At 40.0% G+C, this 27,323-nt stretch overlaps 1 protein-coding gene across 1 annotated transcript; it reads left to right on the forward strand.

Annotated features, from left to right (window-relative positions):
• The first annotated feature begins 2,314 nt into the window (after nucleotides 1–2,314).
• LOC127396482 (interleukin-5 receptor subunit alpha-like) lies at nucleotides 2,315–21,954 on the forward strand. The gene is made up of 10 exons (XM_051644216.1): nucleotides 2,315–2,417; nucleotides 2,768–2,922; nucleotides 3,048–3,195; nucleotides 3,759–3,867; nucleotides 3,953–4,140; nucleotides 8,153–8,289; nucleotides 11,682–11,826; nucleotides 17,734–17,818; nucleotides 19,328–19,418; nucleotides 21,820–21,954. The coding sequence occupies exons 1-10, from the start codon at nucleotides 2,315–2,317 to the stop codon at nucleotides 21,952–21,954; spliced, it is 1,296 nt and encodes a 431-aa protein (XP_051500176.1).
• Nucleotides 21,955–27,323: the final 5,369 nt, after the last annotated feature.

Here is a 27,323-nt window from a genome sequence, read left to right on the forward strand (position 1 = left end):
GGAAGGTCAGAGATCACAGAAGACAATTTCCTTCCTCCTTGAGCTCTCCATGGACTGCACTGGAGAAGGGTGGTTGTCACTGTTTGACTCAGGTCTGACAACAACGCTCTCGATCCCCTCCCCCTCCCACCCAGGTAGGGAAGGAGAGAGAGAAAAAGAGAGAGACTTGGGCTGGATTGAAAACTAAAGTACACAGCTTTAATTAAACACCAATGGTATAAGAAAATATGTACAATTATATACAAATATGTTCAGGTATCTGCAAAAGTCTCTCATCTCCCCGCACCCCCAGCACCTCCCACAGCATCTCCTGAGCTGGAGCAGTCCTGAGAAATCCTGGAGCTGCCGGAGAGAGCACAGAGTGATGAGGGTCAGGAGAGCTCGAGCCTGGGGGTCGATAGTGATGGATGGATGGAGTTCTCCCCAGACACGAGCCATGGACAGAAGAGAAGGGAAGAAGCAGCAGGAAGGAAGTTGTCTTCCGTGATCTCTGACCTTCCTCTGAGCTTAAGTAGATGTATGGGATGGAATATCTCTGGCCAGTTTTGCTGTCTGTCTAACTCAGCCTCCTACGGGGGGCTCATAGATCTCCCTGTAGTGTCTGAGCCGGCAGAGTGAAGGTGTGACCTTCTCTTATCAGCCTTAGTTAGAACAGACTATTGCTAGTTAAAAGAAAGCTTACTGAAGGAAAAAAAAAATCAGTAAAAGGAAAATTGGCTTAATCCTGGCTCAAACCAGGACAAGGTCCTCTTTTGACTTGTGTTTTCCACAAAAGTCCTGTTAATATTGGCCACAAATATTTTAACTTGCTTAGTGTTTTCCATCCTCATTTTCCCTTTCTTCTAATTTATATAAAGTACATAAATGTTTTTAGGAATATTTTCTATTGCTCCGTGTCATGAGAGAGGATGAACCCTTTACAACCACTACCTGTTGAATCATAAAACCTTGAAAGGCCCTTTTTTTCTTTTTATATTTTCCCCAACTTTTTATCTTGCCACACACATTACCATTCCAGGGCCATCATTAATGGCACAACTTACCTCTTCCCTCTCCAGGCACTTGGAATTGGCTTCTTTCCAAGATACAGCACGTAGGAGAATTTACTTGCTTTTTTTGTTGGCCATATACAAGCTGAGGCATAGATAAAACAGCAGCTGCTGCTGTAGCTGAGATCAGTACCAGAATGAACCAGATGGAGAAATCTCTGCCTTAATGCATTTTGTTATGTTTTTTTTATAGCACTTCATAAACAACGACATCATTAATTAAATGCATTCACTGCATTGTGCTAAAACAGATTACAAATGAATTAACGATGTTGTAGGTATATTTATCTGTGTAAGTGTACAGGTATGGTTTTGTTTGGTGTTTTTTTTTTCCAGGTAACCTCATGGCAGATGTTTTGGATGTGCTGAACATTCACACATTTTCCTCTACATGGACGATTCCACTTGTTAGCTGATGTATTATGGACATTTTGAGATGGCTCCAGGGCCATACATATACATGTTATATGTATGTATAACACACATAGAGGATTTAGTACCAAAAACAGTCAGAGCCAAGTTAAATCAGTTAGTGAAAGCTTCTGAACACAAAGGCATATCAATTCTGTGGAGAGCTCAGAGGGTCTCAGAATGAATATTCAACCACCAGAGAAGCAGCAATTGTGCCTTTCTGAAGCTAGCTTTGATCAGTGTGGAATCTGTTTGCTTATTGTATCCTGAATTTGTCAAACACCAAATGCACTTTTGCTGATAGTCACTTTTGCAAATGGCAGGATTCATCTCTCCTCTGATACTTACGGTTCATAACCTCTTAAAGGACATACCTAAATCAAGTAACACAGATAACAACCTAGAAGTGCCAGTTGCTCTACTGCCGCTAGAGGCTAGGTAAGTCATTCAGAAACAACTGCTGGTTTTGTTTCTAGCCAGGGATTTATCAGGTGGCTCTTACCCAAACTGCTTTCAGTATCAGTAGTGTCATATCTGTGGTGTTGCCTTGCAATCTAAGCACTACTGCCATTCAAAACCAGCACACGTGTCCTCTTTGGCCCTGGCACCCAGTTAAAGAATGGGTTTAAATAGAAACATTCTGGGAATAGAAGGCACCAATCAACAAGCTTCATTAAATATAAGTGATTTCATATTTGTGACTTATATTTTGGACATTATTTAAGGGGTTAAATGAATGTTTCATATTATTTCACAGATGCAAAATGAAAATATCAAGTTCTAACTACTTTTTCAACCAAGTGTGGAACTGAAGAGCCTCACTTTCTGCAGACTTGTGGCCCAAAGCCTTTGTCATGGAACATGTTACAGTCATTCCTATCATGCTGATATTAAGTTTTCTCCAGTGTAAGACAGTGGTTTCCACTAGCCTGTCAAATGGACAACGAGATCTAGTGGGTAAGTAAAGTATTAAGTAAATTTAAGCCTACAGCAGCCATCCCACATTTTTAATCTGAACTTGTCAAGGCACTTTCTACAGCCCACAGGGAGAAACAGAGACCTGCAGTAGGACAGGTGTCCAAGGCAGGTAAGAGTGAATTACCTAACATTTTGAGCTGCAGATAGGTAAACACAAATCTCACTGTTGAAGTCAGTCACATCCAACAGGTTTCAGAAACCTCCTGCTCTATGTAAAAGCAGAGCTCCTGGGAAAGCTACTGGGCACGTAACACTTGGCAAGAGCCAAATCCTTTGTGCAGACAGTGGTGGGCCCTTTATTCCTCTATGTAATATCATTTTATTTGCAGATGGAACTGGGCTACATAATGTTCTGTGGATTATTAAGAATGAGTCAAGTGTAACTCTGTTCTGGAACAATAACCTGACAAAAGAAGAAACAGATAAATACACTGTGAAGTATATTTTGAGTTATAAATTCTTCAATACCACTCATGAAAGGAAAGTAAGTTGTTCAATGGTTACATGTAGTTTAAAATGGAATACTGTATTCCTTCATTTATGAGATGAATTTGAATAATTCCCCTTTCAATATTTAGTACCATTTATTTTCATACATTTCCTTCTTAGGAAAGACTGCAGGAGAAGCAAAAGAGAATACATCTTGATTTACATCCTGGTTTTAACGCTAAAGTTAAAACACAACTTTTTGCAAAAGAATCAGAAGATGTAATTAAGGAGGGTCACTGGACAGAATTGAGTTACAAGGCACCCCCAGGTCAGCTATATCCTACATGTAAACACATCCAAGTGTTTGTGATAATGTTCTGTCTTACTTGGAGACATATAATTTCTAAAAGCTCATTATTATGTTATGCTATTTTTATTTTTGTGTGTGGATTTGTTAAGAAGATGTTATGTAACACTTTGGAATACTGAAGAATTATTTCCTTTATTATACATGTTCAGATTCAGAAAACTCCAGCTGTGTGGAGCAAGATGTCAGAAGGACCCAATCACTCTCTCCATTTTCCCTAGCAACTCATGTGTCTCTTGAAGATTTTCTTCTGTATTATCTAGTTTCAGAAATTCTTAAAAGAGCAAAATTTTTCAGCTACAAAATACTGTCGACCTTTTTTCTTTATTTAAATGGTAGTAGTAGCAGAATGTGCTTCTTAGTTGTCACTGCTCAAAAAGCCTCATTTGTTCTCAACTGCCAGTTATTCACCCTTCTAGAAATAAGGCTACACAATGGATTTTTAAAGGCAATCATTATGTTGTTATTAGAAAATCCATGTAAAATAAATATCACACTTCCTTTTTTCCCTTTCTTTGTTGCAGTGTATATTCAGAATCTTTCATGCATCATATATAATATTTCTTCTTTCAATTGCACATGGCATATTAAAGCAGAAGCTCCTGAAGATATTCAGGTATTTTTTACTTGCAGGTAAGGATCTTGTCCAAAATAAGTATGAAACCTTCTTTTTCTATATCAGTCTTTGATTTACTGGAGTCATATTTCCTTCTTACAGACATGTAAGAAAAGACTTTGAATGCCAGCAATATATACAAAATGCAAGGAAGAAAAATGTTGGATGCCATATGAAAGAAATATATTTCCAAGCAGCAAGAAAAATATATTTGAACATAACTGTCAGAGATCTGAGAAATAATTCAGGAGGACTGTCTTATTACAAAGCTTTTCTCCCTCAGACAATAGGTAAGTATTGTCTATTATTAAAGGTTCATTTATTGGTTATTTTATTGGTCTAGAAAGAAAGGAAAGGAAAGAGGGAAGTGTCAGAATATTAATTCTAATTTTTTATGCATTCATCTCCTTGAGAATTTTATGCAAAGATTAAACAAAGTGCCTTATTGTTTAAAGGCTTTAATTTTTTTTTTTCTGATATAATATTATCAATAGTTGGCATTTAAAAAAATTGACAGGCTAGTAAGAGAAAATGTGATTTGAAAAACAGTATATTCTTCTTCTCTGTTGTTTTCCCTTTCTTATCCTTTACTTTTTTTTTTTTACTAATGACAAATAAAAAAAAAAACAATTAAAAAGGAACATAAATAGACACAAATCTCATCCCTAACTGAAATTACGAATATAAATGTTCTCAAACATTAGTAACCTAAAGATTAACACTGCCATCAAATCGAGCTATAAGCAAGATCCTCTATTATAGCAAAAGAAAACATTTTCAAGAAAATCAGACTGTCCTGAAAATATATATACATTTTTTTAAAGGGGGGAGCAGGGGGAGGGTGGAAATAATAAGCAAGAAGATCTGCAGAAAGACTGCATGAGGTGTTTTCATAGCTGACTGGGAACAATCTCACTTTCAGACTGCCTGCTGGGGACTGATCCCACACAGACTCCAGAGCAGAGAGCTGCCATGGGACATAGGTTTAGGATCAAATGTTTCACACAGCAGCAAAAGATCCATGTAATGTTCACAGGTGAAGCCTGAACTACTCTAATCTGCTTGACAACTTCCTGAGGGCTCGCCCAGCCCCACCTTGGCAGTTTCACTCTTTCTCCCACCACTGTGCTGCTCCCCAGGCAGCTTTCCCAGCCCAGGGCTGAGGTGGGCAGGAGAGAGTGGGGGGATAAGTAGGAAGGAGCCAGCTGTCCTTTCTCAGCTTCTCACCCCATCCACTCAATGGACGGATGACAGGGCAGTGAGGTGGACTGAGAATTGGTTGAAAGTTGAAAGGCAGAGCTCAGAGAGTTGTGGTAAGTGGGGCAGAGTCTAGTTGGAGACCTGTGTCTAATGGAGTCCCCCAGGGGCCAGTACTGGGTCCAGCCCTATTCCAAATATTCGTTAATGACCTGGGCAAAGGGATAGAGTGTACCATTAGCAAGTCTGCTGACAGCTGATGACACAAAACTGGGAGGGGTGGCTGATACACCAGAAGGCTGTGCTGCCATCCAGCGTGACCAGGACAGGCTGGAGAGCTGGGCAGGAAGAAACTTAAAGAAATGTGACAAGGGCAAATGTAAAGTACTACATCTGGTGAGGAAAAACCCTGTGTATCACTACAGTTTGGGAGCTGACCTACAGGAGAGGAGCTCTGGGGAGAAGGACCTAGGAGTCCTGGTGGACAATGGGCTGACCATGAGCCAGCAATGTGCCCTTGTGGCCAACAAGGCTGGTGGCATCTTGGGGTGCATTAAGAAGACTGTGGCCAGTAGGTCACAGGAGGTTCTCCTCTCCCTCTATTCTGCCCTGGTGAGGCCACATCTGGGGTACTGTGTCCAATTCTGGGCTCCCTAGTTCAAGAAGGACTAGGAACTACTGGACAGAGTCCAGTGCAGGGCCAAACAAATGATCACAGGAATGGAGCATCTGCCCTATGAGTAAACGCTGAGAGAGCTGGGTCTGTTTAGCCTGGAGAACAGAAGACTGAGGGCATCTCAAAAAGGTATATAAATATCTAAAGGCTAGGTGTCAGGACAATGGGTCCAGTCTCTTTTCAGCAGTGTTCAGTGCTGAGATAAGGGGCTCTGGGCACAAGCTGGAGCATAGGAGATTCAAGTTAAACATAAGGAAAAACTTTTTTACTGTGAGAGTGACAGAGCACTGGAACAGGCTGCCCACAGGGGTTGTGGAGTCTCCTTCTCTGGAGACATTCAAAATCTGCCTGGATGTGTTCCTGTGTGATCTGCTGTAGGTGACCCTGCTCTGGCAGGGGGGGTTGGACTAGATGATCTTCAGAGGTCCCTTCCAACTGCAATGACTGTGACAGTGACTCTGTAATCTCCTTCTGCTGAGAGCAGCCACTGCCTTCTCTCTGCCCTGCCCTTCTTCCCTTCCTGTTGCAGCCATCTCTAGTCATTATCAGGGTGCATGCCTGTCACAGCTATCTCAGCAGCTTCCTCTCCTCTCAGGCACAAAACCGTCAGTTCCCCTTGCCTTTAAAACCCATTGCTAGCCTTTGGTAGAACACAGCAAGATCTAAGTGACCTTACAGGGAACACCACTGTTCACATTGTAAGCTGTGGAATTACTCTCTCATGGCTCCAATGTTGAGAGCCAGAATTGTCATCTCCCTCAGGAGAAGGTGCTTCTACCATTCAGGTCACACATATCAAAAAGGGTTGTTCATATACGGGCTCCCTGTCTTCAACAGGAAAGACTCCAGGTAGGTTTTATCCAGCCTAGCCCTTGCATGGTCCTGGAGGTCCACTGTCTTCCTGGGAGTTACCAACCCCTGCAGTCTAATCTTCCCTCTAGTAACATGATGCACGCTCTGAGAAACAGGAGTCATGCGTGCCCTGTGCTGCACACAGCCCAAAACCAAGTCAGTCCTGGCTGTCTGTGTGTGGAGGCTGACAAAATTTCCAGATGAGAAAAGGGTGAAAAAGAATGGTTTCCTACTCTTAGTATACTCAGACAAGAGAGACGTGCTCTGGGAATAGTATAGGTGAAAAATATGGTTTTCTTACCACACAGACCAAAGAAAAAATGAGCTTCTTTCTCACTCCTCCACCCTCAAAGGCAGGTAGGTGTTGATCACTGCCGACAGCTTTGGAGACAGGCAGAAGCAAACAGCTTTACAAGCTTGAGGTAGCACTGCGAGAAATGTTTTTTACTTCATGGGATCATTACTCAAAGAGAAGAGACTTCTCAAGGAACAGCAGGAAAAAGAAAAGCCAAGAAGGAAACCCGAGCATGACAAACACACCCATGGAGAGAGACAAGGTCATGCAGCCACAGCTGGTAGGGCAAGCACAGCATGTTCATGGACCAGTAATGCTGCCATTCACCCTCTCTCTCTTCTTCTGTCCTCCGTCCTCCCTCTCTGGCACCACATTGCAGCCATGTCAGCCCCAGACCCCACTGACCCTGTCCACAGAGATTTGCTGTGCACTTCTGCCTCTGCTGGGACAACTGTTCTGGAAAACTTCAGCTATGTTCCTCCCTGCAGAGCAGTGCAATAGTAGCTGGAGAGGGCTCAGGCTGCTTGAGTACTCCAGCACACGCCTTGGAACAGTGCCCGAACAGTGTTCTAACCTAACTTTCTAGCCATGCTAGAAGGCAACTGCAGACTTGCTTATCTAAACCTAAAATCCTGGCAACCCAAATGTCCCTTGCATTCAACCTTGTACCTTGTCTCTCCCTAATAAAAACCCCATTGCCACTGCACTTCCTGTACTTTGTGACTGGAGCACAGTGGTGGGAGGGGAAATTTCTGTTGGCTTACATCTCCTAAGCACAACTTTCTTCTTCCATACCAAGTGTTCACCTACTCATTTAGAGGAGAAAGAGAATTATTTCTTAAGCATCTGCAGCAAACTTCATATATTGAAAAAGACCTGCCAGGAGCTGGTACTCCTTCAGTAAACCCTCAGTGAGAGATGACATTTAATTTTTTTCAAAGTTATACTACCAGGCTTGTGGGCAGACTGCGGCAGACTGGAGGTCTCCTTGACACCCACTCAGACTCTGGAGAGTGACACATAGAGGCTATTCCTCCTGCCCACACGTAATAACTTCCCTGGAAAGATATGTGAAGAAAACCCCACTTTCCTCTATTTCAAAACAGAAGTGGATCCCACTTAGCACGCAGCACATTTAAAGAAAATGTGTCACTCACTGGATGCCTTCTTTGGGTGTGATAAAACCCCAAATAGTCAGCTGTATATTAACATGATATTTTGCATCAACATAAATATGAGAAGAACATGAGGTAAAGAAAGTCATTCTGTGCTCTTTTTTCAGAGAAACTGAACCCACCCATCAACGTCTCTGTTTCCCTTGAAAACAGAAGTATTAAAATTCACTGGAAACCCCCACCTACTATTGGTTCTGCAAGAAGAAAGTGCTTTTTGTATCAAGTGAAAATAACAGATCGTAAGGTAATCTGTTTTTTGGTAGTAAAGTTTATCTGTATAGCATAATTTTAATAAAAACTAGGCATCCCTTGAATTTAATAGAATTAAAACTCAAAGAAACTTCAATGAAGTCCTAAGGTATTTTGTGAATAATCTAACTTCTCCTTCTGGTCAGAAACAAAAAAACAACACATATTTTCAACTCTTTAAAAATCATGCTTGTATTGAGGTAGATTGGTTGTTTTAAGTTTCAATTTGAATTTGACATTAACAAATCAATCAGTTACTGACTTTTTGTTATTGAAAAATATGTATTGGTGAAAAGAAAAGTTTAGTTGCTACTTTGATAATATTTTAAAAGAAAAAAACAGCACTTTATTGTTGTTCTTTCTACGTACATTACTAAAATAATCACCCCTCTTGTTTGCCAGTGATACAGCTTCAAAACCCTTGCCAGAGACACCCAGGGGCTTGTCCCTGTCCATTCATAAAGCTCATCATCACTAAAGGCTTTGAGCAGAGGGAGCAAGGGAGGTTCATGCTAGATCCCTGATGTCCTGTTCAGATATCCTGGGGCCCTCTGATCCCTTCCTGCCTATGCATGCAGCTTTCCTTCATGTCCAAAAACCCAGAATGAGGGAGGTGGAAGTGGGGAGGGCTGGGAGTAAGAGGCCCCCTCCCATTGTGGGGCTGAGATGTGTCCAAGGTGAGCAGAGGGACCCTGCAACCTATAGTCTATTGAAGCCACTGCAGTCTGTTTCCAGCTTCCTAATTCCTTCCACACCCTGGAAGGAAATGTCGAATATGTAAAATGGTCCAGCACACATACTTAAATGGAATAAACCTCTTATTGTTCTTCTCTTACACAGCTGCTCCTCTGCTTTGTACACATCTGCTGGATATAAACATAGGACAGGCAAGCAAAGAAAAAGCATTGGGGCATGGAAAAGAATAAACACATACAGCTGTGGAAAATTATGGGTTGATTTTCTTTCCACACATGGGATGGTTTGGGAAAACAGGAGACAGGCTGGTGAAATAACAGCAAAAACAAGAAGTGTGAGGGCACCAGGTGAATGATAGGACTTTAAGGTAGATTTGAGCAGAATCAGTGTTAAAGCTAATATTCATTAAAATCATAGTTACCTAGCCAAGGAGTACTAAAAGGATGAGGAAGAGGGGGTAAGGAATAAAACTACAGCAGCAATACAGGAGACAAAAAAGAGAGAAGAAAGTGAAAGAGAGAAGAAAGAGAAAGAGAGAAGAAAGAGAAGGCCTGGGGTTTTGCTTCCTGGTCAAGAAAATAGCTTAATTTTCATCACAGAGACTTAATGGTTGAGGTGTTAGGGTATCGACAAAAAGACTTGTAAATATTTGTTGAAGAACAGGTAAGAGTATAATGATTAAAATATAAAAGTCTATTTTTATTTATTTATTTATTTATTTATTTATGCTTGAAGAGATTACCAGATGAATACTTAATATACAAATAATAATACTATGATACAGATTGATAAAGCTGGCAAATAGGGCATTAAATATGCATGTGACTGCGTTGACAAGGACTATGGGAAACAAGATTAGAATTTGAAATGTTGAGTAAGTCTGAAATCAATAAGCCAAAATTCAGTAATAGGGCAAGTCCTATAATTTGGAAATATAGGTCAAACATGCCAGCACAAAATAAGGAATTAACATGTAGGAAGCAATGTAGAAGAAAAAACAATCTGTGGATCATATTGAACCACGAAGCAAACATTTCATAGTATTACACAAAGGTCAAATATTATTCAAGTACATGTGACAAGCCTGTCATGTGTAAGATGTGTGACTAATTTGCCCTTCTAGCTACTGAGTTTCTCCTGAAGTTTCAAATTGTTCTATGGGCACCACCACAAAATATACATATTATAGAAAAAGGTTCAGAGAACATCAGAGAGAGATATCAAAATGAGCATAAGGTTTGAAAACCTGCTCTAGGAATGAAAATCTGAGGGACATGGCCTAGAGTGTAGCTTCTGTTAACAGTTTTCTGATAAGTGAAAGGTTGTTAAGGGATCATAGCCATGTCAAATTGTGAGTAGGATAAAAAGTGACTGGCTAAAGTCAAAGCAAAGAAAGCATATGTTAAAAGTCAGGAAAAGTGCCCTAATTCCATGAAAGTCTGGCACAGGAACAGATTTTGGAGGCTGCTTGGGAGTGGCTCTCTATAGAGTTATTGACAATAGATTAGAGAAACATCCCCCAAGAATGATCATGGTAGACATGACTGAAAGTTGCTGCCCATCATGATTGCCAGAAAGTGGCCTACACAATTTTATAAGAAGCCTTTCAGTCCTGCATTTTGGAAATTTCTTACTTTGACATATAATGATTATTGGCCCCTTAGGAATAAATTTTCAGGTAGAACATTTGGTTAGCACTTAACCCTTGTAATCACTTGCAGTTTACTTTTGAAATCTTAAGCGCTTTTCCCCATTTTTGCTTACTTTTGAAAAACTTAACCTGAACTTTTGGACGGAATTTTGACACCAGATCTGGAAATGTCTTAAAGAGTGTGAGAGAAAGAAATGCTATGGTATACAGGGTCAAATCCACACTGTGCACTAGTCAGTATGAGGAGAACAGGAAGTCACTTTTCTTAAAGCTGGCCTTGTAGTATTGCCTCATCATGCACTCCTAGCAGCAAAAATGCAAAGATTTTGGTACCCTGTGTCTGAGATACGTACTTTCTACTTTCTTGTAACTTCCTAACATTATTTGTAATTGTTATAAGCAGGAATGTCCTCTCCTGATTTCTTTTTTGTTACTTCTGAAATTGGTAGCATTGTTTATTTACAGCAGTTGGTTTCAGTTTTCAAAAGTGATGATTACTTCAAGGATCTCTCTGTTTTAACTCTGACACTCCTTGTATGGGGCTGATCTTTTAAAGTTATGTGCTTTCTTCTATGGGCACAATTAAAGAAGTTTCAAGATAGGCCCTAAAATAGGAGTCAGCATCTCTCACTACCAGTCAGATAAAAAATGCAAGATTTTATTCTACCAGACAACCAAGTCTAACACACTACCTACACCAAAACCTTGACGTTTGGAGTTTCATTTTTACTGTATCCATCCTTAATCATTTGGTGTGATAAAAAATGAAAGGGGAATCAGTGTTTTCAGATTCATACTGTCCCACTATAGCTGATACCTCCTTCCATCATATCAGTTCTAGAGGCTCCTTCATTTTCAGGCCTGAGTTTTAACACATTCCAGGTAAGAGTCAGACTGTGTCTGGACTTAAACACTTGTTCTGAAAATCTCTTCCTATTAGGTTAGAAATGTAGATTATAGTATTTGACATCCCTAGATTTATATCAGTTTGAACTGCAATCTGAATCACCTAGACTGATTCCCTAAATGTATCTTGATAGATTGTAAATGTCACTGCAGAGACGTATGAGTACCCATTTCATAAGCCAGCAAAAAAATGTTCAGCACAAGTGAAGGTGAAGAAAGAGGTATGTGTAAGAAACAAGATTTGGAGTGAATGGAGCGAACCAGTGTTTATTCACAATGGTAAGTTATCATGTATTTACTATTCATAGCTCCTATGGTTAGATATGTGTCATGGTTTGATTCAGGATTGGCAGTCAAACCAGCGACAAGAACGCTCTCCAACGCCTCTCCCTCCCACCCAGGTAGGGAACGAGAGAGAAAATGAAGGAGAGAGACTTTCTGGATTTGAAACTAAACTAGACAGCTTTGATTGAATACCAATGATATAAGAAAATATGTACAATTATATACAGGTGTGTTCAGGAATGTGCAAAGCCCTATTGCCTCCCCCCACCTCCAGGAACTCCCAGGGCATCTCCTGAGCTATGAGCGGTTCTGAAATGTCCTGGAGCTGCCGGAAAGAGCGGCAGAGCAGACAGGAGCTGAGGGAGAGTGAGGAGGGTCAGGAATGCACGGGCCTGGGGATCAGTGGTGGTGGAGAGATGGAGTCCTCCCTGGACGTTGGCCATGAACGGAAGAGAAGGGAAGAAGAAGCAAGAAGGGGCTTGACTTCCATGATCCTTACACTGAGCTTACCAAGATCTATGGAATGGAATACTTTGGTCAATTTTGCTGTCCCTCTAGTCCAGTCCTCCCTATGGGAGGGTGACAGATACCACTCTTCTGCTTTCATATAATCTGTGGGTGCAGAATCACTAAGTAGACCAAAGTGACCTTGCAGTCCCAGCAATAACATAAACATTCCAGTGTTATCAGTTCACTAGCTGGAAAAATTGCTGCTAGTTAATAGAGAACTTACCGAAGGAAAGAAAAAAAATCAGTAAAAGGAAAATCGCCTTCATCCTGGCTCAGATAAGGACAGTATGTTACTACTATTGAACACATCTGCTTCATTACTACACCTGTTCTTCTCCTTGCTGTATTTGTACTGCAGCAGTACCTAGATGTCCATGGCACACGTCAGGCCCCCAAAGCTCCAGGTGCTGTAGGGAAAGGCAGTGCTTGGTCTAATGAGCTGTGTTTCCTTGGTCCTAACGCAGTCTAGCACAGGACTGTTCTCCCGAGATAAGTCACATCTGACTCTTGGCAGCATTTAGAAAACAAAAATGGTCAGCAGCCAAAAAACTCACAGTCCTTTCCTGCTTGCTCTGCAATGGACAGGCCAAGCAACTCTAGAAATGCTTTCAGCTAGAGTCAGAAAGGAAAGAAACCCACAAAAGTAATAAAATTCATCAAATCATATAATCCTTAAGGATTAAGTCAAACATTTCTTTTGCTACATCAAGGGAATAATTTCTTATATGACAGAGGTAAGAAATGGTTTAGCTCTCATTTAAATGCATCTGGTTTGGCTCCTAAAGCTCACTTCAAAGCAAATTAAGCAAGAAACTTGTAGTAATTTTCCCTCACCCCCTATGACTAGATTTTAACATTCATGTGCTTTCTGTGATGAGAAAAAACGCCTCCACATGCAGCAGCTCCTTGATGTCAGGTTAGGTAAAGAAGAAATAGTACAATGAGGTCACACTCTAAATTTGTGGAGAGAAACTGGTTCATAGACTTGTCTCTGTATCTTGACATGAAAAAAAAAAACAAACAACAAACCAGCTAAAAACCAAAACAGTACTATTGGTAATAAAAACAAGACAAATATGGTCACTTAATGCAAGATAGTGCGTATTTTGGAATATGTCTTTTTTATCTATCGAGTTTCCTGTATTTATCTGAAGACACAGGAAACAGAAGGCCAGACACTATTATTTTTGCAGTGGATTGACTGTAAATTCAGTTACAGGGTTTATAAGATGTTGCCTGACTATTCTGTGAGATGCCTCACCACATCCCACTGTTCTGCTGGCACCTCACAGCTGCCACTGTTGTTGGCCCAGTTTCATTCATTTCAGAAACATTTTGCATGTGAAATACTTGGAGAGAGAAACCTAGTTTCTCCACACACTGACTGTGGTGAAGGAAGAGAACGTGTTTCAGCCCGTCAGAGATGGAGATGCTGCTTTCTTCTTGCTGAAAACAGAATTAGCCTAAGATGGTAGCATGGCCAGCAAGGGGTTCTGCTTGTTGTCGGGCTGGACACATCTGATGTGTGGACAGTGCAGAGAAGGGAAATTAGAAGGGCTTTCCCTGGTGGGGAAACATAGGTTTGCTCACTCCCTGCCAGCCCTTTACCAGAAGAAGGAAATGAACAGTCACCCATCCCAGCTGCCATCTACCAAACCTGACTCTCAGCAGCTGCAACTCTCCTTCAACTGTTCTCAACACGACAGCTTTCCCAGTTTCTGCTACAGCTGCTGTTGAGGCTGAACAATCACTGCAGGTTTCTTCTGCTTCAGAAAAGTATATGACAGACAAACCCACTGCTGCACATAAGCTGCAATATCACCAGTGCTCAGTGTGGCATGCTGATTTACCCCTTGAGCACACTGCACATATGTGCAAGGTCACGTCATGTGGCAATTTCCCTCCCTCCTTCCTGTACTCAAAGAAGATGGGTGACTTTTATAACATGAAGCTATGAATATACTACATTGAGGGATCACACTCTCAGGCAAACATCTTTAGACATCTCCCTTGATGCTTAGGGAAGTGTTCTGCCCATTTTATTTTAGGAACATGTGTAAGTGGACACTATGAAGTGTCCTTTAATATTTCCTAGATAAAAAAAACCAACAGTTATTAGTAGTGTCACTCATGGTAATGCCATGAAAATCAGATACCTAATTTCATAGAGTGAATTGAAAAAAAATGATCTTTCTGTGAAGTAACTTGAAAGGGAAAACATCCATTCAGTATTTTTATTTTGGAAAGCATCAGTTTTCCTGGTGAAAACTTTGAAGGAGCTTGGATTGACCTGCTTTTTGTTTGCTTCTACATGACATTCCAGTGTTTCATCTACGAAATGTGCTACATTTCTTTAGGAACGCATTCTTAAGAAGCAGTTCAGTATTCACTTAAAAAAGCTGAAACATCAAAATGAAATAACATAATTCAAAACATAACTAAAATATTTGTTCTGAATTGTTCCTTTGACATGAAAAGAATTTGTTAATTTTCTCATGGGAAACACATTCATTTTCCATTGGAATTAGCATATGCCCTTGAAAAACACCCCAATAATTTAAACTGAGCTGAACTACTTAGTACAGAAACTTTCTGCTAAAAAAGAAATGTTTGATCAGCATTATTCATATATAGCAACTTGAAGTAATTGGTCTAATTTTTAGAGCTTCTGAGCATTCATAGATCACTTTGAAGTTAATAGTAACAGAGAGCTGTCCTGCATTTTTGCAAACCAAGCCACTTGTTTCCGTTTCAAAGTATTGTTATTTGAGACTAATTTTAAGCATTTTCACCCAGAAAAAAAAAAAAAGAAAAAAAGAGAAAAAAGCATAAAAAGATATACCAAAAAATACATATGTGCTTCTTTTTCTTCTTACTTTCCAAAACTTTGTGGTTTGTCTGATGTAAAGACCACTGCTTCCTCTTCTCTCAGGTATGTACGTGATACAGGGTTTGCAGAATGTTGCAGAACCTTTACCTCAAACAGTTTTTCCTACTATACAGTCCAAAGATTATTCAGAATATATTTTCTGAGCTTTCATTTCAAAAGACAATAAGGGAAAACCCTCCTTTTCAGCTTAAAGTGAATAAAGAATAGTTTTATATTTTAGTAGTACATAAGGATTATTTTTATACACAGTTCTGCACAGAGGTTTGTGAGGTTTTTCTTGGTTTCATATCAAAATTGTTAAAATTCATAATATCCTTGTTTTAAACTGCAGATGGGTTCAAACTAGGAACTTTGTTCAATTCTTTTGTTCTTTGAATTTGATCTAGACTGATCCTAAAACCATTGTGTAATTGGCCTTGGAGTATTAACATTTTAAGAGCTGTTCCTGCCTGTTTTTCTTCAAAGTACTTGGTTCAAAGCAGTCCAAACTAGTTCTGGTTCTAAAGCTAGGTACTAAACAAAAAATAAATTTGCCAAAAATACATGGTTTTGCATCAACCAAAGACATAGTTTTTTGGTATTTGGGATATTTTGGAGGAAGAAACGCAAGGCACAGAGCATTGCATTTATTGTGCAGTACAAATATGTATTGCTGGCATTTCTTTAAGAGGCCGAAAAAAGCTAAAGATAATTAAAACCAAATGTTTCTTCTTGAGTTGAAGTGATTTTTTTTTTTTTTTATTTTGATAAAAAGCTTTCATTTTCATGGTGCCTTAAACCAGTTACAGATGTTAAGGGGCAAGGAGGCAGTGGCAGGGACTCGTGGTACATGGAAATGGGAATCTGCAACGGCAGGAATCCAGAAACAGCAGGACAGCAGCAGGAATGTCCATAGCAGATGGACAGATGGTTTGGTATCCAGAGGAATCAAGACTGGATGGAAGTATCCAGTGGCAGGACGGGCCCAGTCAGCATGGGTTCGTGAAGGGCAGCTCCTGTTTGACTAACCTCATCTCCTTCTATGACAAGGTGACCTGTGGCTGTTGTCTACCTTGACTTCAGCAAGGCCTTTGACAAGGTTTCCCACAGCATTCTCCTAGAGAAGCTGGCTGCTCATGGCTTGGATGTGCACACACTTTGCTGGATAAAAAACTGGTTGGATGGCTGGGTCCAGAGAGTTGTGTTCAAGGGAGCTAAATCCATTTGGTGACTGGTCATGAGTGGTGTTCCCCAGGGCTCAGTGGTGGGGCTGCTGCTGTTTAACATCTTTATTGATTTGGATGAGGGGACAGAGTGCACCCTTAGTAAGTTTGCAGATGACATTAAGTTGGGTGGGAGTGACAATCTGCTTGAGGGTAGGGAGGTTCTGCAGAGGGATCTGGACAGGCTGGATTGATGGGCCAAAGCCAGTTGTTTGGGTTTCAATAAGGCCAAAAGTTGGGTCCTGCACTTTGGCCACGACAACCCCCAGCAGTACCACAGGCTTGGGGAGGAGTGGCTGGAGAGCTGCCCAGCAGAGAGGGACCTGGGGGTGCTGATTGACAGCAGCTGAACATGAGCCAGCAGTGTGCCCAGGTGGCCAAGAAGGCCAACAGCATCCTGGCCTGCATCAGGAATAGTGTGCCCAGCAAGACCAGGGAGGTGGTGCTGCCCCTCTACTCAGCCTTGCTGAAGCCCCTCCTCAAGCACTGGGTGCGAGTTTTGGCACTGCAGTATAGGAAGGACTTTGAAGTGCTGGAGAGGGTGCAGAGAAGGGCAACTAGGCTGATTAGGGGTCTGGAAAACAGGTCTTATGGAGAGGCTGAGGGAGATGGGGCTGTTCAGCTTGGATAAGAGGGGGATGAGGAGAGACCTCATTGCCCGCTACAACTACCTGAAAGGAGGTTGTAGTGAGATGGGTGTTGGCCTCTTCTCCCTAGTGACCAGTGACAGGACAAGAGGAAATGGGGTCAAGTTGCACCAGGGGAGGCTCAGATTAGATATTAGGAAAAATTTCTTCACAGAAAGAGTGGTGAGGCATTGGAACAGGCTGCCCAGGGAGGTGGTGGAGTCACCGTCCCTGGAGTTGTTAAAAAAATGGGTGGACATGGTGTTTCAGGAGATGGTTTAGTCCCTAGATCTTGTAGGGCAGATGGTTGGACTTGATGATCTTGAAGGTCTTTTCCAACCCTGATGATTCTAAGATTTTATAATTCTATGATATGCCATGCCCAGCATGCAAGAGCCGAAACCCAGGGAAAGGAGGGGATGGAGTCTACTGGAGCAGAGGAAGCCGGGAAAAGTGCTGAATCCAGGCAGCAGCAAGGCAGAGACCTGAAAGGAGGAGGAACAGTTCTGAAGTCAGAAGCCCCTGTTTCCCCTCAAAAAGCACCAGGAAATGTTTCTTTAAATCTATCGTGGTTAAGGAATAGTGCAATATTTATGAGTCAGCATATAATTCTTCCATTTATGAACTACCCTTTCCCACATTATTGATGTTGCCTTTTCCTTATCTTTTTAAGAAAAGACATTGGACGTCATGCTGCTAAGCCTCATGGTGTTTGGTGTCCTGATTTTCTTTGGAGGTTTGATATGTGCATGTAGAAGGTAATGTACATTTTTGAAAGGTACTACACTTTTCTGGTGGAAGGAGGTCAGGGTGATGGTAAACAAACCATATAATGGATTAAAGTCAAGCATAGATCTTCTTAGATAAACTATGTTTACAAGAAGCAGTTAATTGTGCATTTCTTACTATTATTTTAGCAAAGGAGTGCTAGGTGTTAAGACCTAGTGTAAGATACTGAGCCCTGTCACTGTGCTCTCACAGCTCCCATCACAGTCCTCAGAGTTTCAGTCTCACACTCTATTCTCAGATGTCTTTCTGCCACTATAATTGACATTCTTTCTACTTGCTCTAGCTGCTGCCACTCTCAATGTGACTTTGCCCCATGCTTTTGCAAGATCTGCACTCAGGGCCACCGACATGAAACATGCCAAAGATGAACTTCATTTTCCACTTTGCCCAATTTAATTTCATAATCTATGGGTATTACCAAGAACAGTCTTTTACTCTAAGATGGACACTTTACAAGAAGTAAAAGGGAAAGTCAGGCTGACAGAAGGAATTAGTACAGCAAAGTAATAGTAGTGATACTACAGCTACCAACATTTAAGGCAGCCAGCTGCCTACATGCTACTTCTTTTCTGCCTGGCTTTCATAGTGGTGTGGCAGAGAAGGCTTTCTTGAACTGAAAAATAAACTTGTTCCAAATAGGATGGTAGCTCAAGATGCCTTGATATTTGGAAGGTGAGTATAGAAATGGAACCTCTGTTAAAATGTGTTTATTATTTCATTAATGACTAAATATCATTCCTGCTTACAATAAAAGAAGTTACCATGTGATCTATCTTCTTTCAGTAAACAAAGACTCAAGGAAATATAGACATGAAAGAGCTAATATAAAAATGCAGAATAAAAAGTTTCCCTTGGGGTAAAAAAAAAAATGTAATTGAAAGTCATCTGCATTGAAACAGAACACAATATTCTGGTCGAATAATAAGGAGGGACTCTGTCCTCAGGAGAGAAATACAGCTGGTAAATGTTTTCAGTGGAAAGTTTGCATAGTACTGAAACCCAACAGATAGACCTTTGTGATGAAACAAAGTGTTTTCATGGTTCTGTGCAAACATCGCTCTGTCTCAAACCCAAATTCTGCTAGACCTCAGCAAATGAGTTAACAGTTTTTCTATTGTTTGTGTCCTCCCTGCCATTTGATGTTTCTTTCTTTGATTACAGCCCTTTATAGCAAATATTTTTAATTATGAAACGCTTAATTATAGGAACAACTTTTTAGCTATGGACATAGTAGCACACCACAAACTCTTGCTTTGCTTGGAAATAATAGGTTTGTACATATCCATACAGTTCTTAAATCTCTAGCAGGCAAAAGACAGTAAGGCTGAAGAAGAGCTGCGAAAAATGTTGAGAAAAATGTCTGCAGTGAAACAAAAAGGGATAGACTGGCTTTAGAAACAGTAGATGCCTGTCAAATCGCAAAGCATTATTGACTGATCTGCTCCTGGGACTTGTGTGTCTGCATCACTCTCTTGTAGGTATAGTTGCCTGGAAGTTATAACCATGCCTGTTCCACGTCCTTCAGATAATATCCAAACTTGGTTAGCTGCAGATGATATTCACCACCAGGTAGAGTGTCTGTCTTTTTTCTCTCACTACATTGAAACGTATGATATCACTTGTGATCACAATGGTACAGCATTACACATAGAGCAGCAGATGATTTTTAAGAAAAACAGAAAAAGGCATGCACAATGTTTGTAGTGAAGCCAGAAGATAAAAGAAAGTTTGTGGAGGTTACAGGACAACCATCTCAGGAGACAGGATGGAGAAAATCCTCAGGGAATTATCTCAAGTGTGCCTCAAGGACAAAGTGTTTCACATTATCCACACCCAATGGGCCTACACCTTCAGGAGCCATCACCCTGACTCCCTGCAGAATTGTCAGTGAGGGGCTTTTACATGTAAAAGTATGTGGGCAAGTTACAAAGGGAAAGTTTTTGTGGAGATTTGAAAGTCATTAGTTATGTTGTCATACATGTGCACATTCTTATGGCAAATAAGAGGAAGCCCCACAATGCATGAAACTTTACCCCAACTGCACCCACTGCAGGATAAAACCATGTACAGAGGCATTTACTTTGGAAGATATGATGTGCTGTAAATTCAGATGCTAGCTTAGCTCATGGCAGATTGCAAATCTTTAGTGAGCTGGGCAAAACAGAAAATAAATATTTGTGATATTTGTGTGGTTATCATTAATGAAGCCCCTTGGCTGACACACTCAATTCTTCTAATCACTGTCTGTCATTGTGTGAGTTAGAGGAAAGAATGTGCTAGTCAGGCAGTGGGCTAGATCCCTACAACTCTGACAAAGCTACACAGTGCTCCAGGAGGCATGGTATGATTGCTTCTTGACTGGTTCTTCTGCAACACATGACGAGAAGGTGCAGGTGTGCCCAAACTATAATTTATTTTTTGGGAAACCTGATTGAAATAGAAAACTGTAATGAGGATTTTCTCCATCCTATGTACTCAAAACATTTATTCAGAGCCTCTGTATGATTTCTCTTAATTTTACCCTGTCATACTTTATTACTGTACTTACACTGCAATATCAAAATCTCTTCTAGCTGTGCATTCAGCATTGTAACAAACAATTGCCAATGTCAGCTGCTATGCCACCCCACCTTCTCTCCCAGTATGTCTGCCTTCTAGTATTGTGTTTTGTTATTCATATGAATACATCTACATGATTGCAAACTCTGACAGAAACTATGGACCATCTCAATTCATGAATCACAGTTTGAATTGTGAGGCAAGAAGAGGTTTTTTTTTGTTTTGTTTTTGTTTGTTTGTTTGTTTGTTTTGCTTTTTTTTGTTTGTTTGTTTGTTTTTTACCTTATCAGAGTCAAATTTATGGAAAAAAATGATGTGCACATGCTATACAGTCACATTACACAAAACAAGATTGAAGTGTTTTGGATTTGCACCTGAAGTTCATTCCACAACCCTTGGGCTGACTCCCAAGACCAGTCGGTGCTCTTCTTCTTTATAGTCATCTTCTCAGAAAAGAAAAACCTATGAGCTCCAGAATTGGACTGAAGCCAAGTCTCTTACTCTCAAGATTCAAAGTGATTTCTATGACACTTCTGGCCGAAATTATTTGACCAACTTTGACCCAAAAGGTGCCATATTTACCACCTTTTTTCTGTGCTAAAATCCTTTGGAGCCCTTTTCACCAGTAATGGTGTGAAAAATAACTAATAACTACCTTTGTGGCCATCACATATGGACTGACAGAATGCAAAGATAAAGCAATCCCCATCAAACTTATATTCTGTATGTCATTTCACCACAGACCTGCATACAGTGCTATTTAGGGATCTTTGTATTCAATACATAAATAAATCACAGCAATTAATGATCACCACACACACACACAAATTAATATCAGTAGCAGAGAAATATATTTCTGTCCCCAAACTGTTACAAACATTGAATATATTTTTGATAGGAAGACCTCAGCATAGCTGTATAATTGCTGTGCAGATGATTACAACAGGTCACTGAAATGATTGTTGATGGCATTTCTAGGAAAGATCAATGGGATAAAACATCTGAAACTTGTCAGTATATCAAATATTGCTGCCCTGAAATAGCAGAGTCATTGGCTTTGGACACACTGGGAAGAATGGTGCTGAGATAGTCTGTTTTATCAAAAAAATAAATATAATCCCTGAAAGCTGGACTGTGAATTTGACATAAACCTTGGGTACATAGCCTTATCTGTCTGGAGGGTGACAAGCAGCAAAATTAGGATTCAGAACAACTAGGCAAATTTTCCTGTGAGCAACTTGTAAACTGAGAGGCTAACCTATATTATCTCTGTATTCCAGTTGCTGTGACACAGTAAATAATTTATACTAATCCCAGACACACCAAATAAGTAGCATGCTTGTAACAATATCCAGCATTTGTAATACCACTGAATGCAGATGTTATGCATAATGTAATTTTTATCCAACAGAAAGAAATGTCAATGCAAATGCAGATGCATTTAGAGATCACTCTGGGAATTACTCTAGGAATAACCAAAGACGATGGAGATGAGAATGTTCAACAACAGAGATGTTTGAAGGAGTCTGGATTAGAAGACCTGTAGGAATGCTATGCCTTTTGTTTTTTAATCTGCATGCAAGTATTGATGTTCTGTGAGCTGGACAATGTTCTGACAGACCTAAGAAAAGTTGATACTGGAGTTAGTCTGAGTAAAACAGCTTGAAGTGTTTTGAGCTCTGACATTGTGGAACTCTTTAAATGAGCTTTGGATCACAAAGGCAAAGTAGTACTTTACACTTTGTCTCTAGATACTGCTGATCTTCAACCCAGTAAAATTACAGCACCTCAGATAATATGATCTAATATTAACATCTACTTGGGTTAAAAAGGATTTAGAGTTAGTGTTTCATATTGGTGCAGTAGATTCCAAGTACATTCTGATAGATCAGTGCCTTTGAAGACTGGCTGTTTGTACAAATCCCATACTACCTTTTAATAACCGATTGAAGTGGTCAAGAAGAAATGAACATTTTGAAACAGCAGCAGAATCTCACAAGGATTCTCTAAAGCTCCAAACAAAAAAAATCCCTTTCTGAGGCAGCTCATTGAGCAAGCAGGCAACAGCCAGAAGGACAAATCGTATGTGAAGACCAAAGGTTTTTTCATGTGATGGACTGATTGCTTTGCAATTAGAAAAAAGATAAATCATTAGACAAGTGAAGACATGCTACTTTCATTTCTAGTCAAACTTCTCCATGTCCAAAATACTATTGTTTGAAGAAAATACTTGATTCCACATGAAATCACAACTTTTGTGTTACTGTAGAGGACAATACCAAAAAAAAAAAAAAAAAATTGTGCTTTTTTGAATCATGCCTTTTTAAAAACAAATTTTTGTGCAGAGTTTTGATTCACCTGAATATGCCTTTTTTTGGTAAAGTGTCTCCCTCACCATAGTAGAGCAGACTGCACTCTTTACTAAGAATAGCTGGTAACATCTCAAGAGCCTGAGCTGGAAATGACTGAACAACAAACAAAAGGACTGTAATTGACTTTTGCAAAAGATCAATTTCATGACCTCAGGAAAAAGCAACCAATTTTCATAGGTAGTGTTGCTTTGTATTTTTTACAGGAAGGCAGCCTTACCTTCGAACATCAGTTCTCTTCCCCCAGTACTTATCAGCCTGATGCCTATAGAAATCATCTGAGAGAAGATGAATAGTAGGTATCAGATACTGAATCAAATTTCAGTAATGACAAGTCCTGTAATGTCTCCTTCAGTGTCTTGAGTGCAGATGGGAAAACCAGCAATGAACACACACATTTTTCTCTTGGACAGTCAAATATCATCTCTGTGGGTAGACAAAGCAGTTTATTCTCACAGCCATGGTCCAGACATGTTTTCTCAAGAAGGTGGGGAAGAATTACTACGTCAGTTAAAAATCATTACAAGAGGCATTTAGAAAAGGAGTGTCATGAACTTCCAGATTCCTTTATTGGTGAGGATATAGAACTGCTATAATGAAAGAATCAGAACACATGTGAGCTAAGTTGGGTAGAGAAGTACCACACATTGGCCAAACACATCTGGAATCCAGACTTCATACAGTGAAATTAGGCCACAGTGAATATATATTCCTTAAAATATATTTTATATACATATATTTTATATAGTTTTGGCTTGCAGTGCTTGACACCCACAAGCAGTGCCAGGATTTAAAATAAGACAGAGAACCTATAGATTAAAATAATTTTACTGTTCTACCTGAAAATAGAATAATTCTTTTAGATCAAAATTCCTTTGCTTAGAAGAGGCTTCAGTTTCAGTCGATATGTGCCATTTGCCCATATACATATGGCAGCCTCCAGAGACACAGCAAATACATAGAAATACTATAATATCAGTTGTAGGGAAATTAAATCTTAAAGTGCAAACCTGCTAATAAATAAATCAGTATCTGGATCATTCTGAGAAACTCTTGGACTTTTTTATATAAAATGGTATACTTTTTTCCTTAAAATAAGATGATTATTATTATAAATGTATCCTAAGCCTATTGCCCAGTAGTGGATTAATGTGTAGCATATGTATGGAGAAATGTAATTATCTGAACACAGAATTGTGCCTTCTTCAGTATGGCAATAAAAGGTATATACAAAATGTTACTCAGCTCAGCTGGCTTGCTCCTGTAAATGAAGTGCTTGGCTTTTGTTTAAGATTTCACTTTCTGGTATTCAAGTGACACAGTCTCATGGGACATTGGGAAGTACATTGCATGTAGAAAAAATGCCCTTCCTCCACATTTCTGCATGTGCAGAGCTGTCTGCAGTCAAAATCACACAGAATCAATTAGGTTGGAAAAGACCTTCAAGATCATCGAGTCTAACCATTAACCCTACTCTATCAAGTCCAGCACTAAGCCATATCCCCAGCTGCCACATCCAGATGATTTTTAAACACCTCTAGGGATGGTGACTCAACCACCTCCCTGAGCAGCTTGTTCCAATGTCTGACAAGACTTTCAGTGAAAAAGTTCTTCCTAATGTCTAGTCTAAACTTCCCGTGGCACAGCTTGAGGTCATTTCTTCTTGTTCTATCACCAGTAACTTGTGAGAAGAAACCATGGCCTACCTCTTTACAAAATCCCTTTGTCTGGATCATAAAGGTTTGTGATATATCATGATTAGCTATGTTTATGCTTTTAACTCCAAGTCTCCACTTCTGCCAGTACATACAGCACACAGAGACTTAGGGCTAGGAGTATTATCCAAGGTTTGTGTTTCTTCCTGAACATTAGGGACTATACAGATGTCAGGCATAGCTTACTGTAGCACAACAATCTCTTTCTGTTGCTTTGATAGGAGGTTAATTGCAAGAAAAGGAAGGGAATCGGCAAAGCAACCTTCAGATTTGTAACTGCACGAAGGTTGGTCAGGCTGTGCATTGCTGCCACCTACCGTACAAACTGCTTTTAATGAGAAATACTCTTCAAGTTTTCATACTGGTTTAACTCAGGTCAGATCTGCCACTTTAACGACACTGATTTCATTTAAGAAGTTCACGGGCCTCTCTATGTTGAAGACCTGGCCCTTATTAAGGACAAGATCCATGCCCCCTAATTTTAGCTTCCTCAGACCTGGTTGTTTTAATCAAACAGAGCTGGCCAGAGTGCTAGGATATTGACAGAAGGCCTCGAGCAAGTATGTCATTCCAACCTAGAACAGGTCTCCAAGACAGGATGACTGTGCTCTGGAGGTGGCCATCTCTTTCTCATTAGACCCTCAATGATCAGACTCAGATGAGATGCTTACCTTGGCAAAACATGCTTTTCTTGATCTAGTCATTCTGGCTCTCCCGATCCAGGTGAGGGGAGACACTTTGGCCAAATAATGGCTTGGCAGATGTAGCCTTTTGACTTTAGGATTTTTCCAGCACAATGAAAGAAGTCCCAGCTCATAACTCATCACATTTTTTATCAACAATATGAAGAAAGCAGCAGCAGTTTGGATCAGAAGCAGCCTTGATCAAGACCAAAGGCAGAGAAGCTCAGGCTACAGTATTTAGGCTGAAATCTGAGTTCACAGTTTTATTCTTCTCGCTATCAAGTGGAGTGGTTGCAAGCATCTAATTTACACATAATCGTATACCATGAAAAGTTTCACCAAAGGGAAATGTGTCAAACAAATAGAGAAAGAACATGTGAGTGTGATGCGTGTGTATATATGTGGAAGGAATACGGTCAAGGAAATGTTGTATGGAAAAAGGCATCAATATTCATCAAGGCCAAGTGGGCATTTTGTGTTCTTTGCATACTGCCTGCATTTTTCCTTTACAGCTGCACAAGTTATCTGCTGGCATTTGAACAGCCAATGCTAGCTGACTGGTACAACTTGTTCTACTTATATTTACAGGAATCAGATGACTCCTACAAAGCAACTCTAAAGATAAAGACGACATCGAGAAGATAAAAACACTTTGGTGGCTGGTGTTGTACTAAGAGTCCTATCAGTGCATTTCATAGGAATATACATGTTAGCGTATTTTCAGTACTCTCAGCTTTAAATGATAATTGTATATAAAGCCTTTCACCCTGCTTCTGGTTCTCCTGAAACCTGGCAGGTGATCAAACCCCTAACAACTGGACAAATAGATAGAGAATACGATTTTGGTATGTAGTTCAGGAAAACATTTGGAACGACATAGACCCAGTGAAGCAGCCAACACTTCTGAGTCAGTTACTTTACTCAGCTTTCCTATTATCATCTAATTTTGTTTAAGTTTCTAGAAAACCACAGTCACCTAGCTGCAATACATCCAAAACATTTAAGCGCAAAAAAATACATATATAATACATACGTAAACAAGACATTAACAAAGGAAAGAAGACATCAAAGTGGAGCGAAAGAATGAAAAGAATTAGTATTTCAGACCATACGACAATATAACTATGTTTTCATTACCTCAGAAAATTAGTTTGGATCCAGCAAGCTGTCACTTTACATTCATATAGATGAAAAAATAATTATATTTTAAAGCTTGTTTTGGCTTCTGGCTGTCGTTTGTTTTCTTGAACAATGGAGAAAATGAGAAACACGGTGACTATGTAAATATTCTAGACCACAACAGCTAACAGACACTCATTTAATCTTTGATTTTGTACAAAAGACTACTCTGTGGGAAACCTTTTTTTAACTCTTCAACTATAGAGCTGCTTGCCACAGAATGTTGAAGATGTAGCTGGATTCAAAAGCAAATAGGAAAAAACCATGGAAACATATCTATCAAAGACTTGCTAGGTACAAAATCAAAACTTCTGACTCAGATGGTCCTCCACTCATGAATTGCAAGACACAGGGGGAATACATTTGTCCTGTTCTTACTTTGTCCCCTACACACCTGCTTCTGGCCATATTATACAGAAAGAGGACCACTGGTCTAGGTCAGCCGTATGACCTATCAATTACACCTGTATTTTTAGAGCAGTTGAAGGAACCTCTGAGGCATTGTGTGTGTTTCTGAGGAAGCAGTGGGTTCCCAGCTGATGTTGAAACCAAGTGAATGACCTCCTTCAGAACACCTCAGAGCTGGACGGCTTCATAAATCACCCAGTTCATCTTCACTATGCTAATGGGGGGAAACTTTATTTGCCTGTACTTTCAGTTATAGTATGGAAAGGGAATTTAGCCACTTATATCATTTCAATAGCACCTTGAATCACAGGGTGTTTTTTATAGAACAAATTGTTTTATTTAAAACACATAGGATGGGAAAGCTTTATCCCTGATCCCTTCTGGGCATTTAATATAAAGAAATTGTGCTGCATATACCAATGACTGTTCCAAAATCTGGCAATGATAGAAAGATATGGACACAAATTGCAAAATTGTGCCCACTTTTGGCAGGCTGAGGAGAATTTAAGGTAACATATATTCATTATATTGTGAATGTAGTCAGCTTTGATGCATTGTAAA

The sequence above is a fragment of the Apus apus genome, chromosome 1 (assembly GCF_020740795.1).
Source record: "Apus apus isolate bApuApu2 chromosome 1, bApuApu2.pri.cur, whole genome shotgun sequence".
In the NCBI taxonomy this organism is placed as follows: Eukaryota; Metazoa; Chordata; class Aves; order Apodiformes; family Apodidae; genus Apus; species Apus apus.

Bases quoted from the DNA above. Each gene is read 5' to 3' on its own strand.
- LOC127396482 (XM_051644216.1), top strand. From the start codon at position 2,315: ATGGAACATGTTACAGTCATTCCTATCATGCTGATATTAAGTTTTCTC. The intron at 2,923-3,047 runs GTAAGTTGTTCA...TTTCCTTCTTAG, and splicing joins ATACCACTCATGAAAGGAAA to GAAAGACTGCAGGAGAAGCA. The intron at 3,196-3,758 runs GTCAGCTATATC...TCTTTGTTGCAG, and splicing joins GAGTTACAAGGCACCCCCAG to TGTATATTCAGAATCTTTCA.